The sequence below is a fragment of the Aquarana catesbeiana genome, linkage group LG11, assembly GCF_042186555.1.
Source record: "Aquarana catesbeiana isolate 2022-GZ linkage group LG11, ASM4218655v1, whole genome shotgun sequence".
In the NCBI taxonomy this organism is placed as follows: Eukaryota; Metazoa; Chordata; class Amphibia; order Anura; family Ranidae; genus Aquarana; species Aquarana catesbeiana.
Genome location: NC_133334.1, coordinates 153,599,896 through 153,617,904, shown reverse-complemented (window position 1 = coordinate 153,617,904; position 18,009 = coordinate 153,599,896). Strand labels below are relative to the sequence as shown.

General features: G+C 38.6%; 1 protein-coding gene across 1 annotated transcript in view; it reads right to left on the bottom strand.

Moving 5' to 3' along the window:
• Window positions 1-389: 389 nt before the first annotated feature.
• The window catches only part of FTO (FTO alpha-ketoglutarate dependent dioxygenase), an 802,194-nt gene continuing 784,574 nt past the window's right edge, over window positions 390-18,009 (bottom strand). Inside the window, exon 9 of the mRNA XM_073605012.1 lies at window positions 390-1,023. Within this exon, the coding sequence (XP_073461113.1) occupies window positions 870-1,023 (154 nt within the window). The 3' untranslated portion in view covers window positions 390-869. The remainder of the gene's footprint in view (window positions 1,024-18,009) is intronic.

The window sequence follows — 18,009 nt, the reverse complement described above, 5'->3', positions numbered from 1 at the left end:
AGGACTAGCTCTCTATGTGTGGTATCCATGCAATACTAAGCGATCTGCTTTAAAACTATCACCTATACCAGTGATGGCGAACCTTGGCACCCCAGCTGTTTTGGAACTACATTTCCCATGATGCTCAACTACACTGCAGAGTGCATGAGCATCATGGGAAATGTAGTTCCAACACATCTGGGGTGCCAAGGTTCACCATCACTGACCTATACCATCATAGGGATCCTAATACATGAATCAGTAATTAATGATATTGGTGAGGGGTGTGTGTCTGGGCGTGGTGGGCATCTGTATCATAAGGCAATGTTGTCTAATTTTATTGTATTTGAAGAAGGTATGTCATACAATTTATAAGTAATTAGTGTTAAGTGAATTTTTGTAATAAACACTTCATATTTTTGATAATTTTGCCTGTTCCTTTTTGAAGAATTGCTTTGGGAAATTCTTCTCCCCTTTACCTTCAATTTGTGTCTGTCACTGCACAGACATATAAAAAAGGATGAGAAGAAGCATAAGTAAACCCATGTAGCTGTTAGCAAAGAAAAACCTTAAAAACGAAAAAAAAAAGTAACGTTTCAATAGTCAGAGCTTAATATGTGGGCCATATATCCTTTAAATTGGCATGGTCTTAATACATTATGGGTTTTATTAGGAATTTCGGAAAGTTAACCACATTGTGAGAAAAAATAATTCAACAACATAGTTGCTAATCAAATATGTGAAGCCAGTAAAAAAAGGCGAACTAATTCCCTCGTACAGCAATATTTTTAAAAGCACTACTTATCAGGCTTGTCATACACTATATTTTACTACACAGTCAACATTGTTTGCTTGTTAAAATAAAATATCTGGGACTTGGACCAGTATTTTTAGAAGTCCATTTCTTTGCTCAGGTCTTCTAGTTCTGACAATGTTTTGCTTAGGTCAAAAGGAATTGGAAAAGATGAATCGTCTTCATCCCAAAATGGATAGCACTGAGGCCTCTCGTCCACAGGTAATGACTTTGCTAATCTGCATCTGCACCTGCAAAGATAAATACAGATAGGACTATTAACTTTTATCTGAAGTCAGTGTGTTGTTATTGCCATCCAACATTTTTTAAATAAAACAACATATACTAAATGTATGCCTATTAGAAAGTGTCCTATTTTTTTTAAACCAGTTTCCACATGTGGTATATAGTGTTTGTACCTTTGATTATGCATTTACATAAAAGTTTGATTTTGTATTACATAACTGGACAGATGAATTCTATTTTAGCTTTTCATTTCATTAAAAAATCATTGTACTTAATTAAAATAAATTATCTAATCCATTATTCTCTTCTTTAGTGATGAGGATTTATTACCTTATAAAGTATAACAGCTTTTCATCTATTAAGCACATTTCAATACTTAGTCCCAAAATAGAAAAGACAAAACCAGTTAAAGAGTAGTAACACATGGACACATTACATTTCCAGTGCTTATCAATTTAGAAGAGTACTGGTGTTAAAAGCATTGCACTTCTGTGTTTAATAACTTAGACTTTCTAAAAGGAATTTCTGGCTAATACCACAATGTTTTTAAATGATACAAAAGTGCCAAAAATACATTTTGGTAATGCATAACAATAAAGAGATAAAAGATTATTAACACGTCACAATACATTTGTTTTGTTACAAGCAGAATTCCAAACTTGTAAGGTCATTCAAAATAATAGAAATACTAAATTATTTCTAGCGTGTGATAAACAACATTTTGAGCAGGATGAGTGTCAAAGTTAGAAGAGACTACAGTGAGTGAAAAGAAGAAGAAGGCACAATTTTGCACTATATGTACCTTTTCATTTCATAATCATTATATTAAAAAAAATGAATAAGGGCTCATATTCACATGGGCATTCAGGGACATCCACCACCCAGATCAGTGCATAGCTACAACAGGTACAGCCATCAGCTGTGGCAGCTCAGCCTGTACGACACAATGACAGGCTCCCTGCAGCTGTTCTATCTGCACAAGGCTGCTCATCTATCCCAAACTGCATGTAATCACTCTTTGTGTGATTACAAGAAAACAGCAGCAGATCATGTCAGCCTGTCATTGATTTGTACAAAATTACTGGCTGTGCTTGCTGCACAAATATGCTGATCTGAGTGGTATACTGCCCTGAACAACCATGTGATTAAGCCCTAAATTTAAGGGTAAAACAGGAAACCCTTCATTAAAGTAATATTTAATTGCGACTAAGTACACTTTGTAAGGGGATTTTCCCCAAAGCTTAGTTAATGAGTTTATATCTCGGCTCTGCTGATTTCCATTATCTATTCATGTGCAAGCAAAAATTGTGTTTTTTTTCCACACACATGATTGGGTATTCTTTGCAATGTGAAATTTCACCAAAGTCATTAATCTATGGCAGAAAATCCATTGCAAAGTGAACAGCCTATTTGCCTTTGGTAAATCAACCCTAATTTGTCAACCTGGAAGTATTCTGTGTGCAGTTGGTTATGGAATTGCCCAGAAATGTCTTTCCTTGTTTGCGTGATTGGATCACAGATTTCCTCACAAGTCTACTATAAGATACAAGTAACATTTTAGGCATCGCCTGCAATAGGAATTCCACTTTTTGGTAAGATACTCCCTAAGGGTTATTAAAGAGATGTAAATACTGCAGCTTTCCTCATTAGATTACTGAGATTTGCTCAGGTGGTTATAAGGAGTATGGGGGGGGGGGGGGGGGGGGGAGGTAATTCCAGTATCGAGCAGCCTACATGAGCAGTATAAGAGAGGCCTTCGAAAACATAATACCATGTATGCAAAAATTCAGACAGAAGTACGTTACATAGTTACATAGTAGGTGAGGTTGAAAAAAGACACAAGTCTATCAAGTCCAACCTTTGTGTGTGATTATATGTCAGTATCACCTTGTATATCCCTGTATGTTGTGGCTGTTCAGGTGCTTATCTAATAGTTTCTTGAAACTATCGATACTCCCTGCTGAGACCACCGCCTGTGAAAGGGAATTCCACATCCTTGCCGCTCTTACAATAAAGAACCCTCTACGTAGTTTAAGGTTAAACCTCTTTTCTTCTAATTTTAATGAGTGGCCATGAGTCTTGTTAAACTCCCTTCCACAAAAAAAGTTTTATCCCTATTGTGGGGTCACCAGTACGGTATTTGTAATCTCTTCTACAGAGAGAATAAGTTCAGTGCTTGCGAACTTTCCTCATAATTAACATCCTCCAGACCCTTTATTAGCTTTGTTGCCCTTCTTTGTACTCGCTCCATTTCCAGTAAATCCTTCCTGAGGACTGGTGCCCAGAACTGTACAGCATACTCTAGGTGCGGCCAGGCCAGAGTCTTGTAGAGTGGGAGAATTATCGTTTTATCTCTGGAATTAATACCCTTTTTAATGCATGCCAATATTCTGTTTGCTTTGTTAGCAGTAGCTTGGCATTGCATGCCATTGCAACATGTTGCAGGTTGGGAGACAACATTAATATAACTAGAAGAGGCTTTGAAAACATACCAACAGACCCATATCTTACTATGAGAACTAGTAGAAATGGGGATGTCTTTTAATGTAGAGCAGTGGTAATGTGCTGAAATTCACTGCACAAGTCAGCCCCGTTTGAAAAATGATATGCACAAACAAAAAGACATTGTCTAAAAAAATTTAGGATGCTACTTACAGATATGAAATGATGGTAATCTGTACTAGAAAAAAATGTTTTGTTTCTGTGGGTGGCCCTAGGTAGGTGGAAAGCAATTGGAGAGGCAGGCAAACCTGTCTCTACGCCCACTGTGCTGGCTGGTACTCCAGCACTGGCAGATCAAACTAATTTACCTCCCATACTTTCCATTGCCATACCTTAATTCCCATTCAATAAAATGTTGGCTTTAAAAATCTCAGCTGAGTTTTCACGGGTTTTGTACCTGGAGTGCATAATCTGACTGCCCTCTAAAGTCTGTGGTCATCTTAAGACCGAAGCTGGTTTGTAGGCAGGAATGTTGCCAAAACAGAGATTTATCATTGTTATAGAACTTGCTATGAGCTAGTATAAAAAATAAACCCTTTAGCATTATTAACCATTAACATATTCAAGCCAGTATCACTTAAACAACAAATAAACTGCTTCAAAGCCTGATATGGACTTCAAAAGGAGCATCATGAAATACCCTGGACAAGCTTCTCCAGATCAGAAGGAAACAAACATCCAAAAGCAGAATTAATCTCTATGTAAATAGGCAAAGCATTGTATAATATTAGCAGTCACAGTACTGAGGGAAATTGTAACCTAAAATAGAAAAGAATAATGCAATGTTTCAAATAAGAACAGCACTACTTGCTTGGCTTATATAATACGCAAAGGTCACAATTCCATTTGCCACCCCATGTTATGGAACCCACACTTCCAGTCCTCATAAAGTTCTTTATTTGAAAATAAAAATGTCATACAATCAATACAACGCACAGCAATCATCTGCAGACAAACCAAAAATCAGTTTTTATCCTTCACAACACATTTTTGTACATATTTTGTTTCTGTGCCTTTTTTGTAAAGCCTTCTAAATAATTTTTTTAAATCAATAATATAATTAAATCATAACTTTTTTGTGTAAAACAACAAATGTTAAAAATCTGTTAAGTTTTATTGTTTTCTGTGTACCTGCTGGGAAAATGTACCCTTTCTCTATTTTTTTTTTTGTGACCATTGTCACTGGAGCAGAAAGCAATGGGAAATACAATTTTTACAGTTTACACTGGATTAAATGAGGCAAATTCTTTCAGTAGATGAATCTCTTCCAGTAACAGTTGCCTACAAGGGACTTCCCTTCGAAGAGATTTCCTCATCATGTATCCAGGATATGAATGAAATCCCCCCCCCCCCCCCCCAAAAAAAGAAGTTTTAACAGATTTGTTCTCTATCTAAAAACTACAAAAACATTTCTTTTTGGCCTGATAACATGCACACAAGTTAACACAAAGAGGTTTGAATGGCTATTAAAGGTAACCCTCTTCACCTTTGATCTCTTTGCTTGTAATTAGTGTGTGTGTGTAAAAGGTCAATGAGTTTCTGGACTCCTGACAGACCTTTGCATCTTTCATCCAGTGCTGCACTGACGTTTCTGGATTCTGAGTCATGGGGAAAGCAAAAGAATTCTCAAAGGATCTGCGGGAAAAGGTAGTTGAACTGTATAAAACATGAAAGGGATATAAAAAGATAACCAAGGAATTGAGAATGCCAATCAGCAGTGTTCAAACTCTAATCAAGAAGTAGAAAATAAATAGAACTAATATAAATAGAACTAACCCTGGGGGGGAGGAGGAACTGACCAGAATGGACGTGCAGTGAGTTCGCTCCACTAGCCCAGGCAATCAGCTGTTGCATGTCTTTAATGATTCCATAGACCTCCCCAGTCCTCCCATACAGCACACTGCTGAACAAACAATTCTCCAAGCCAGCTGCCTGTCTTTTTGCTCTCTCCTGCTCTCAAGCCCTGGTGTTAGGCTATCGGATCCACGGATGACCGAGGACGAGGTGTTGCGGAAGGAGGAGGCGGTGAGAGTGAGCGGCTAGATCCGAGTCTCACCGTGAAAGCACGAGCTAAACCGAGTCCCGCCGAGTCCTTCCGATTAGAGCTCCACCGCGTTCATTCAACCGCTCGGAGAGAGGGATCCCACAGACCGGGTGGAGGGAGAGTCCGCGTGTGCAGAAAGTTCTTTTCTATTTTTTTTTGAGGAAAGAGTGGAGACAGAAGAAAAAGGAGGGGAAAAAGGAAAGAAAAAGGAGGAAAAGAAAGGGGAAAAAACAATCCCCACGGAGTGCAGAGGTAACAGCGTTACTGACATAACCCTGGATGATTATTTCTCAAGAGTCTCCATAACAGCAGTGGGGAATAGTGTTATTCCAGATATATACAAGGTATTCTACTAGAGACTATAAGAAGTCGGATAAGCAAGGTAAAAAGTGCCTTTTATTTATAAATATCTGATCTGATCTGATGAACATTACCTGATTTGGTTCTGTTAAATGAGGTAAAGGAATATTACATTTGTTGAAACGAACTCTAGAAGAGACAGTGTACATAGTGAAATAAGGGCGGTAAAATTTGGGTACAAGTGAGAGCTTTACTCCCTTATAGCTGTATACCTTAAATATAACATGCCTCCTAAAAGCACACACTCCCAGAAAACAAAAAGGGGATCATCGGGGGGGTCAGCTAAATATCCCCCTAAACCCGCATCGGCACAAAAGTCAGATATTAAAGGCTTTTTTCAACAACCACAGGATCAACAAAATAGCTCTATCCTAACTGAGCTAAATTTCTCATCTCCAGCTGGAGAAGTAGAGCATGGAACAAGTATTAGCCCCAGTGAGCACACAGCATCTTATGATGGATATGGAGGGAGCAGAAGGAGGCCCCATGTGGAATTTACAGACATATATAAAAGCTCTACCAACCAGGGAAGATATGGATAAATACATACACAGATTAGAATCCTCTTATAAATCTGAAATACAAACGTTGAAAACATCTCTGACTGATACGCAAAATAAGATCATGGACATGGACACTAAAATTGTAAATTTGGATCAAAAAATTATTTTATTAGAAGAGAAAAAGGTAGAACATGATCGATATTTGAGCTACATAATAAATATCACGGACAACCTCGAAAATAGAAGTAGACGAAACAATATAAGAGTCAGAGGTCTTCCTGAGACTGTGAATGTAGAGAACCTTAGGAAAACTCTCCAAAATATATTTAATTCATTGCTAGAGCGTCCAGGGGAGACAGAAATAGAGATCGACAGAGTCCACAGAATCCAAGGCCCTAAAGTCAATGATTCAGGAAAACCTAGAGATGTGATTTGTAGAATACATTTTTTTCAGGTTAAGGAAAAAATTATGATAGCGGCACGGCGGCACCGGGATTTTGAATACGAGGGTGCGCAGATTATATTTTTGCAGGACCTGTCAAAATACACGCTAATAAGAAGAAAAGCAGTGAAACCATTGTTGGATGTGTTGAGGGAAAGGGAAATCCTATTTAGATGGGGTTTTCCTTTCCAGGTCATTGTTCATCAAGGCGGCCAAAGGGTTATTTTTCGGGACATTAAGGATCTCCCTGAATTTTCTAGACTTCTGCAGTTACCCCTGATTCATTTGCCGGACTGGCCACATTCATATCAGGGATTGGATTGAAGACAATATAGAGGAAGATAGAAAGCTTTAGTGGTGGATGGGAGGGGGGGGTCCTTGTTGTTTTTTTTTTTTCCACTTAAGGTATTTGAATATGTTTTGGTGTATACTGGGGCAGGGATAAAGTGAAGAAAAATGAAAATGTTTTTTTTTTTTTTTTCCCGAGCATGGGGGTTGGGAGTCCCCCCCCCCCCTTATTTTTTTTTTTTTTTGTTATTTAGTAGATGATTGAGATGGACTATATGTTATAAGTCAAAATATGTTTCTGATAATTTTTTAGAGTAAAATTGTACATTATTTCATTAGGTTGGGTTGGTGGGGATCTCTTTTTTTTTTTTTTCCTCTCCCATTTTAGTAATTAGTAGGTGATTGAGGCGGATCATGTGTTATAAGTTAAATTATATTTTTGGATAAATTTTTTTTTTTTTTTTATTGAAGTATTGTGGATTTAGAAGATAAGACGGTTATATTCATGTCCAATATTAGAGAGAATTAAGGCACATTAATTCACTAGGGTAAGGTGTCTTTTTTTTTTTTTGCAAATGATTGAGATGGACTATTTGTTATAAGTCAAAATATGTTCCTGATAGCTTTTTAGAGTTTTTTAAATGCACATTATCTTTATCATGTTTGGTCGGTGGGGTTTTTTTTTTGTTTAGTTTTTTTTGTTTTTTTCCACTTAAGGTATTGGAATACGTTTTGGTGTATACTGGGGCAGGGATAAAGTGAAGAAAAATGAAAATTTTTTTTTTCTGGGCGTGAGGTTTGGGAGTCCCCCCCCCCCCTTTTTTTTTTTTTTTTTTTTTTTTTTTTTTACATATATGCATATAACACTGGACAGTAGATATGGCTGACTGTCCTCAAGTTTACACTTTACTGGGTGGGACAGGGTTTTTTTTTTTTTAGGGATTTCATGTTTTTCTTTTATGTTTGGCAATATTCCACTATAATTCACCAGGCACCAGGGATACACTAGGGTTGACTGGTATTTGGCGTGGGGAGGGCGTGGGGGTCGCGGGATTTCTTTCCCTTTTTTTTTTTTTTTTCACTTAAGGTATTCGTACAAGGTTTGATATATATTGGGGTAGGGGTTATGGCAAGAAAAATGAAAATGTTGTTCCTATATGTGCACTATTTGGTACATCACATTAGATAGTTGATCCGGTTGAGGATCAAAATAATAATATAGCCTGGGCTAGGCACGTTCAATCCTGGGGAGGATATCCTTTTATTCCCCAATTTAGGGAACTTACTTGGTAAGGTTAGACTCAAAGGAGTCGAATAGATAGTGAGTAGATAGGTTGTGTGGCTGGGTTGATTGGGGTGAGTGGTAACAGATTTGTGGCTTTTTTTTTTTTTCCTCCTTTTCCGTATGGACTCAATTAAAATATGCTCTTATAATGTTAGAGGTTTCAATTCAGCGGCAAAGAGGGCGCAGGTTCTGTACTCTTTCCACAGACAAAAAGTAAATGTGATTTTTTTTCAAGAGACCCATTTTCGGGCGGACCATATACCCAAGTTACAAAAGGGATATTATAATGCTTGGTATCATGACTCCTTCGCATATTCAAAATCGAGAGGAGCCTCTATAGCGATACATAAGTCATTACCACATCAGGTTTTGGAAGAATGGAGAAATAGAGACGGTAGGGCAATATTTCTTAAGCTCCTAATATTTGGTAAGAAATATACATTTATTAATGTTTATTTACCTAATCAGGGACAATCTAAAGTAGGAGCACAATTGATCACAGATCTTATGGAAAAAGCGGAAGGGATCACGATAATTGGGGGAGACTTTAATTTTATTTTGGATAATGATAGGGATACTTCAGCAACATCAATAATACAGAATGCTAAGGATAAAGCAAAATTTAGGGAAGTAATGGCTAAGCATTATCTGGTCGATATATGGAGGGCGCTCCATCCCCTGGAAAGGGACTCCAAGGTTCATGGTACTTATCACAGAATCGATTTCTTTCTGATGAATCAGTTGGGAGTAGCTGTGACTTCCTCCTCTGAAATTGGCAGTGCCATATGGTCAGATCATGCACCGATATTTCTAGTATTAGATATTTCCAGGGAGAGGAGCTCAAGAGGTACCTGGAAATTGAATGATAATTTGCTATTTGATGAGGTATGCGTTTCAGAAATAAAGAGGGCAATAATAAACTTTTCTAAAGATCATATAAGCGATACTACCTCCCTTTTGATCCAATGGGAAGCGCTGAAATGCGTAGTTCGGGGCCTATTCATAAAGCATGGGGCTAGACTAAAAAAGGCAAAAAGGAATAGAACAACCCACCTCCTGAAGGAGATATCTAAACTGGAAACTCAGCATAAGCAAAATCCTCTTGGAGAAATATTATTAGAATTAACAGAAAAGAAAACGGAACTGCAAAATCTACTTAATGAGCAGACATTACAAATTAGGGATAAAAACCGTACGTTATTTTACCAACATGGCAATAAACCGGGTAAATTATTGGCAAGAGCTTTACGTCAGCGAATTAACGCCTCATCCATTGTTAAAATCAAAGCAGATAATGATGAAATGATATATGATCCAAAAGGTATCTTGAAAGCATTCCAGACTTTTTATAATAATCTATATAATTTACCAAACCAACTAGCAAATACAGATCCGGTAAGATATCAACAAAATATACAACAATATATCAAGGACACAGCATTACCATCACTAGCAACAACAGATATAGAACAGTTAGAACAAGAATTTTCAGAGATAGAAATACAAAAAGTAATAGATTCATTAGTGATAGGGAAAAGCCCAGGCCCGGATGGTTTTACCCCACGGTTTTATAAAACATTTAAAGACGTCTTAATCCCTATTATTGAAAGAACGTTTAACTCTGTATCTACCTCTCAACCTTTTGTCCCGCATAGCCTACAGGCATATATCTCACTCATACCTTAACCGGAAAAGGATCCCTCTATCTGTGGTAATTATAGGCCAATATCCTTGACTAATATTGATATTAGATTGCATTCAAAGATTATCGCTAACACACTTACCCCAATAATACCAGCACATATACATCTAAACCAGGTGGGATTTATAAAGGGGCGAGAGGCGAGAGATAATACGCTTAAAACATTGACACTGGTGGAATATGCCCGGAGACGTTCCATCCCATCCTGCCTATTGGCAGTGGACGCCGAAAAAGCATTTGACAGGGTGGGATGGAGCTTTCTCAGGGAGACATTAAAGCAGTGGGGGATTGGTCCCCTACTGCAGGATAAAATAATGGCCCTTTATCATAATCCAATGGCCAGAATACGGGCAAATGGGGAGTTATCGGATACAGTAAATATCACCAATGGAACTCGTCAAGGATGTCAATTGTCCCCAATTTTATTTGTATTAGTTATGGAACACCTTTTAATAGCGATTCGGAAGAATAATGATATTAAAGGCATCAAGGTTGGGGAGATTGACTATAAAATGTCAGTATATGCAGATGACTTGTTATTGTACATCACAAATCCGGTGGTGACAATACCAAATCTAATAGCAGAATTTAAAAGATTTGGAGATTTGAGTAATTTTAAGGTGAATTATAATAAATCTGAGGCTTTAAATATTTCTCTGTCTAACTCTCTGGTTGAGCTCCTAAAAAAAAACTTTTCATTTAAATGGCAGGAGGAGGCAATTAAATACCTCGGAATTTTTATCCCTAGAGAGATGAATAAGATACAGGAACTTAACTATCTCCCACTAATACGTAAAATAACAAAGACACTACAACTTTATGATAGAGGGACCTTTTCCTGGATGGGAAGGATAAATATTGTAAAAATGTATATACTGCCTAAAATCATTTATATACTCCAAACGATACCTATATATCCCTTAAGAACCGTAATGAATCAAATCTGTAAGGCTATAGGAAGTTTCATTTGGGCAAAAAAGAGCGCCAGAATAAAAAGGAAAACATTATATAGACTAAAAAAGGATGGTGGACTGGCTCTCCCAGACATTTTGTTGTACCTTAGATCAATATTTATAACCAGGATTGTGGATTGGTTCCATAATATGGACAACAAACAATGGGTGAAACTGGAGGAAGAAGTCACAGACATAAAACTGAAATCATTACCTTGGATTAAGAGGGAATATAGACCCCGGGAAGGGGATATGCCCTCCTTGGTCGTATCAACCTTGAAAGTATGGGACGATTTGATAAAAAGGGGGATAGGATCTACATTGAGAGGTCCAATGACCCCCCTCTTTAGCAACCCGGAATTCCCACTCGCTTTTAAAGCCAAGACCTTCCTAAAGTGGCAAAGGAGGGATGATACGAGGATAGTGGAAATAATGGAAGAAAATAAACTCCCCCCATTGGAGGCCCTTGGTACCGAATATAGAAAGAAATGGTTTCAGCATGGACAACTCCAGCAATACATTTCATCTTTGACGAAGGAGTCCATAGTGAATAGACCACTGTTAGGGTTAGAAAAAATATTGTTACAGAAACATAGACCTACACATATCTTATCTGTTGTGTATAAATATTTAATTGCAGAAAACAAGGAGGAAGGGTTACAATACATAAAAAAATGGGAGGAGGAACTAGGGATGGTTATCCCTAGAGCTAAATGGGAAAAAGCAATTACAGTAACTCATAAATTATCAATCTCTACTAGGCATCAAGAAAGAAACTACAAAATACTAGCCAGGTGGTATAAATGCCCAGTTGATATGAACAAAATAAATTCAGATAATACAGACAGATGTTGGAGATGTGAAGTAGCAAAAGGCTCAATGTCGCATATCTGGTATTTTTGTCCAGAAATTCAATCATTTTGGGAAAAGGTATTTAAAATATACAGGGCTACAACCGGGGTAAAGATACAACCAGATATATATGTGGCGATATTGTCAATGATCCCTGGATCAATAAAAAATATAAAAAAGGGAACTTTGAAGTACTATATAACTGCGGCATGTACTGTCATAGCTAGAAATTGGAAAAATAAAAAAGCCCCCTCCATAAAAGAATGGGAATGTGAAATGGGAGTGATGCGATCCTTAGAGGAGAGGATGATATTAGAGGGAAGGAGATGATTATGTACAGGAAGAGCGTGGGAAGAGTCTAGAACCTCGCCGCTGTAGGGGAAGGAGATAATGGGATAAAGATAGAGCAAATACTGTGATGAATAGTTGGAGAAGGGGGGAGAGTTCTTCTGAATTGGAGAGAAAAATTTTTTTTTTTTTTTGTTTGCTTTTCGGTTAGTTGAGTGGTGTTGTGTAAGAGGATTGGTTGAGGGTGTATGATGGGTATGGATGGGGGGTACTGGGATAGTAGTGTGTTGCAGATATAGGGGCCGTGCAAAGATAGAGTAACGAATTATATCCAGAAATGTATACAGATGATGCTAGTATAGACCAAGGGGATATATAAAATGATCGGAATACTAATTGTGAATGCCCCTATACACCATGCTTCATTTTTTTTTTTTTGTGTAGATGTATGTATGTGTATATGTTTTATATAAAAATTTTGTAAAAATGTTTGATAAATAAAGATTGTAAAAAAAAAAAAGAAGTAGAAAATGAAAGGTTCTGTTGAAACCAAACCACGGTTAGGCAGACCAACTAAGGTTTCGACCACAACTGCCAGGAAAATTGTTCGGGATGCAAAGAAAAACCCACAAATAACTTCAGGTAAAATAAAGGACTCTCTGCAAAGATGTGGTGTGGCTGTTTCAAGATGCACAATAAGGAGGCACTTGAAGAAAGCTGGGCTGCATGGTCGAGTCGCTAGAAGAAAGCCATTACTATGCAAATGCCACAAATTATTCCGCTTACAATTTGCCAAACAGCACAGAGACAAGCCTCAAACCTTCTGGCACAAAGCTATTTGGAGTGATGAAACCAAAATTTAGCTTTTTGGCCACAACCATAAATGCTTCATTTGGAGAGGAGTCAACAAGGCCTATGATGAAAGGTACACCATTCCTACTGTGAAACACGGAGGTGGATCGCTGATGTTTTGGGGATGTATGAGCTACAAAGGCACAGAAAATTTGGTCAAAATTGATGGCAAGATAAATGCAGTATGTTATCAAAAAACACTGGAGGAACATTTGCATTCATTAGCCAGGAAGCTGCACATGGGATGTACTTGAACATTCCAACATGATCCAAAACAAGTCGACCTGTCATTGGCTACAGCAGAATAAAGTGAAGGTTCTGGAGTGTCCATCCCAGTCTCCTGACCTTAATATCATTGAGCAACTCTGGGGAGATCTCAAACGTGCAGTTCATGCAAGACAGCCCAAGAATTTACAGGAACTGGAGGCTTTTTGCCAAGAGGAATGGCCAGCTTTACCATCTGAGAAGATAAAGAGCCTAATCCACAAATACCACAAAAGACTTCAAGCTGTCATTGATGTTAAAGGGGGCAATACACAGTATTAAGAACTGGGGTAAGTAAACTTTTGATCAGAGTCATTTGGGTAGTTTCTGTTGTGATTATGATTCAAAAAGAGTAAACCCAGTTAAATGATAATAAATGGCTTCAGCCAAACACTAACCATGAGTGAAAGAAAAGTTTTTGTGTTATCATTCATATTCATATGGCCAAGAAATTATAAATTCTGCCAGGGTATGTAAACATATGAGCACAACTGTATACTGGAAATTTTTGATGTGTACCCCAAACAGACTTTACAAGTATCCACTCCTGATTATGTTGCCATTAACTATAGTGTATGTGTTTTTTAAAATTTTTTTATTAAAAGGCTAAATACCTTTTCTCACACTGCAGCTGTGTGGTCACGTGATCCCCCTCTGCTCGTCTTCCCCGATTTATGGAGATAAGTGGGAGGGGCCAATATTTCCTTGTGACTTCAGCCAGCCAGCACAGGGGGATCACCTGACCGCACAGCAGTTGTGTGGGAAAAGGAAAATTAAACAAAAATATAAAAACTGTCACTTGAGCCTCACCCAGAGTAGGTAAAGCCTAGGGAGGGGTGCAATGAAAACCGTCTCTCTACGTAGTTACAAAAAAAACAACACTAATCCCAAGTAATAGATGGAGGTGTGTTCCTCTGAATCAATGACGGCATATACAGTAAGCAAAAAGGAATAGCATCCAAAAAGGGATACTTCAATAAGGAACAAAAGGTATATATCAAAGATATTAAACTTTATTTTAAAGAGAGATCCACATAAAACATAGATTGTATCCTCCACCACATTAAAGAGTTAAAAACGTACAACGTTGTCACGACACAGGTAGCTACCACCAACACTCAACTCGCATACTGTCTGATATAGTAGATTATTAAGCCGGATAGAATATTCACCTAGGTGGAAATTTGATTGTAGCAACACTGGATGGGCTGATCGCCAGATAACTCATTATAAGCAGTCCACTAAGATGATATAGTCAGCTGCAGCTATGATCAAAGGCTATAAAAGAACAGTATAATTAACTTCTGATCTCAGAAGTCAATCACCTGGACTATCCCAATTTGTGAACACTGCACAGTCCTGATAGTAGGAAATGCAAGAGGGAAAGGTAGGAATAGAGATTCACAGTGATATGATGATTGAGGATCAGATAGATGGCCAGTATGCAAGTCACAGATTAGGCAATAGACCCGGTGTCCATATACCACCTTCCACTCGCAATGCGACACAGGTGAAGGAAGGGGAATGGACAGTGAGAGAAAATATCTCAGTCGGGTATCAAATAAAACTTATCTTGCTCATCGCTCTCCAAATTTCAGGCAGTTGAACTGTGCTGGAGACAGTCTAGATCCCAGTTGTGTAAGTGGGGATGGAGCGTGTGAACACCCGTTCTGTGAGCATTGCTGGTGTCTGGTATCTGGTAACTGGCGTCTCACTCTGCAAACTCCACTCAGTTCAAGGAATTACTTCCATTACATTCGTCTACCAAAGCCCACTGGACATCCGAGAGTGTCACTGAGAGGAAAGTTGATGGCAAGGTAGCTGTGTCATCATTGAACACAATATAGTGGCATCCTGCTGATGTGTCTCATTCGAGATTCGAATTTCTTCAGAGCATTGTGTGGGAAAAGGTATTTAATCTTTTGATAAAAAAAAAACAAACACTATATTTAATAGCAGCATAATCAGGAAGGGATAAATGTATATTTGCTGAATATTGCAGCTGAATAGCGGCGGGGAGAAGAGCCGCTCTCACGCTGACAGGGAGGGAGGGAGAGGGGAGAGACTCACAGCAGGGCAGCAGACTGATGGAGGCACGTAACCTGACCATGGTATCATGACTCAGTAGCCATGATTACTCTGGTCAGCACAGACAGGGGGACACAGGAACAGGTAGGATCAACTGGGTATATTACATGATAGGAAGGGACAAATTACACAGCACAAGCACTGTGCTATAGATCATGCCTTAAAGGAACAGAGTCTTTGTTTTTTGTTGTTTTTAGGGTTACAACCACTTTAAGGTAGGAACTGAGAGGTAGGTCTTTATGGTAATCTGTGGTGTCGGGTCTAAGACTCTCCATTTTGATACTAGCCAGATTAACATGTGCTGGGCGAAGAAAACAGATAGGCATGGGCTAATTTCTGAAAAGGCATTTGAGTGCAAGAATGACCAGGGTATGTAAACTTTTGATCTGGGTCATTTGGGTAGTTTCTGTTGTGATTAAAATTTAAAAAGAGTAAACACGGTTGATTGATAATACAGTGGGGACGGAAAGTATTCAGACCCCCTTAAATTTTTCACTCTTTGCTATATTGCAGCCATTTCCAAAAATGAGTCTTTTTGGGAAAGATGCAACAAGTTTTCCACACCTGGATTTGGGGATCCTTTGCCATTCCTCCTTGCAGATCCTCTCCAGTTCTGTCAGGTTGGATGGTAAACGTTGGTGGACAGCCATTTTTAGGTCTCCAGAGATGCTCAATTGGGTTTAAGTCAGGGCTCTGGCCAGGCCATTCAAGAACAGTCACGGAGTTGTTGTGAAGCCACTCCTTCATTATTTTAGCTGTGTGTTTAGGGTCATTGCTTTGTTGGAAGGTAAACCTTCGGCCCAGTCTGAGGTCCTGAGCACTCTGGAGAAGGTTTTCATCCAGGATATCCCTGTACTTGGCCGCATTCATCTTTCCCTTGATTGTAACCAGTCGTCCTGTCCCTGCAGATGAAAAACACCCCCACAGCATGATGCTGCCACCACCATGCTTCACTGTTGGGACTGTATTGGACAGGTGATGAGCAGTGCCTCGTTTTCTCCACACATACCGCTTAGAATTAAGGCCAAAAAGTTCTATCTTGGTCTCATTAGACCAAAGAATCTTATTTCTCAGCATTTTGGAGTCCTTCAGGTGTTTTTTTTAGCAAACTCCATGCAGGCCTTCATGTGTCTTGCACTGAGGAGAGGCTTCCGTTGGGCCACTCTGCCATAAAGCCCCGACTGGTGGAGGGCTACAGTGATGGTTGACTTTCTACAACTTTCTCCTATCTCCCGACTGCATCTCTGGAGTTCAGCCACAGTGATCTTTGGGTTCTTCTTTACCTCTCTCACCAAGGCTCTTCTCCCCCGATAGCTCAGTTTGGCCAGACGGCCAGCTCTAGGAAGGGTTCTGGTTGTCCTAAACGTCTTCCATTTAAGGATTATGGAGGCCACTGTGCTCTTAGGAACCTTAAGTGCAGCAGAAATTCTTTGTAACCTTGGCCAGATCTGTGCCTTGCCACAATTCTATCTCTAAGCTCTTCAGGCAGTTCCTTTGACCTCGTGATTCTCATTTGCTCTGACATGCACTGTGAGCTGTAAGGTCTTATATAGACAGGCGTGTGGCTTTCCTAATCAAGTCCAATCAGTATAATCAAACAGCTAGACTCAAATGAAGGTGTAGAACCATCTCAAGGATGATCATAAGAAATGGACAGCACCTGAGTTAAATATATGAGTGTCACAGCAAAGGGTCTGAATACTTAGGACCATGTGATATTTCAGTTTTTCTTTTTTAGTAAATCTGCAAAAATGTCAACAATTCTGTGTTTTTCTGTCAATATGAGGTGCTGTGTGTACATTAATGAGGAAAAAATGAACTTAAATGATTTTAGCAAATGTCTGCAATATAACAAAGTGTGAAAAATGTAAGGGGGTCTGAATACTTTCTGTCCCCACTGTAAATGGCTTCAGCCAAACACTAACCATAAGAAAGAAAAGTTTTTGTGTTATCATTCATATTCTCTGAAAAATGGCCAAGAAATCATAAATTCTGCCAGGGTATGTAAACTTATGAGCACAACTGTAATGTATCCACCTACAAAACCTCATGCAGCAAACTCAGGACATTACAATTTGCATCAAAATTGTCACTAACATACTAATCTTTTTAATTCCCTAGTTCTCTCCACTGATCACTGAAAGAAATATGATTTATTACAACAGAATACATTCTGTTTTTATGACATGAATATAAATCTGCATTATATCAAAAGGCATTTATGGATATGATGCCTTTGTATTACCCTTCCATCAATGATATGTTTTATGAGTCCTTTGTGGGCTTTTTGCCACATAGGAAGCATCAAAAAATCATAAATCAGCATTGTCTTGTTATAGGCTGTTTTAAGGCATAACAATACCGATGCCTTATGATGTTTCAATGGCAAGTCCACCAACAGGGAGCTTTTTAACTCGATCTGCAGCAGTCTACCATCACTCTGCCACTTCTTTGGAATTTTGTACTGTTAGAGGCCAGTAAAAGCTTGGGTTACTATGCTCCTAAGGAAATAGGTGTAAATGGCTTAATTAATTCTGCTACAATTGACTAACCCAATTAACACAGCAA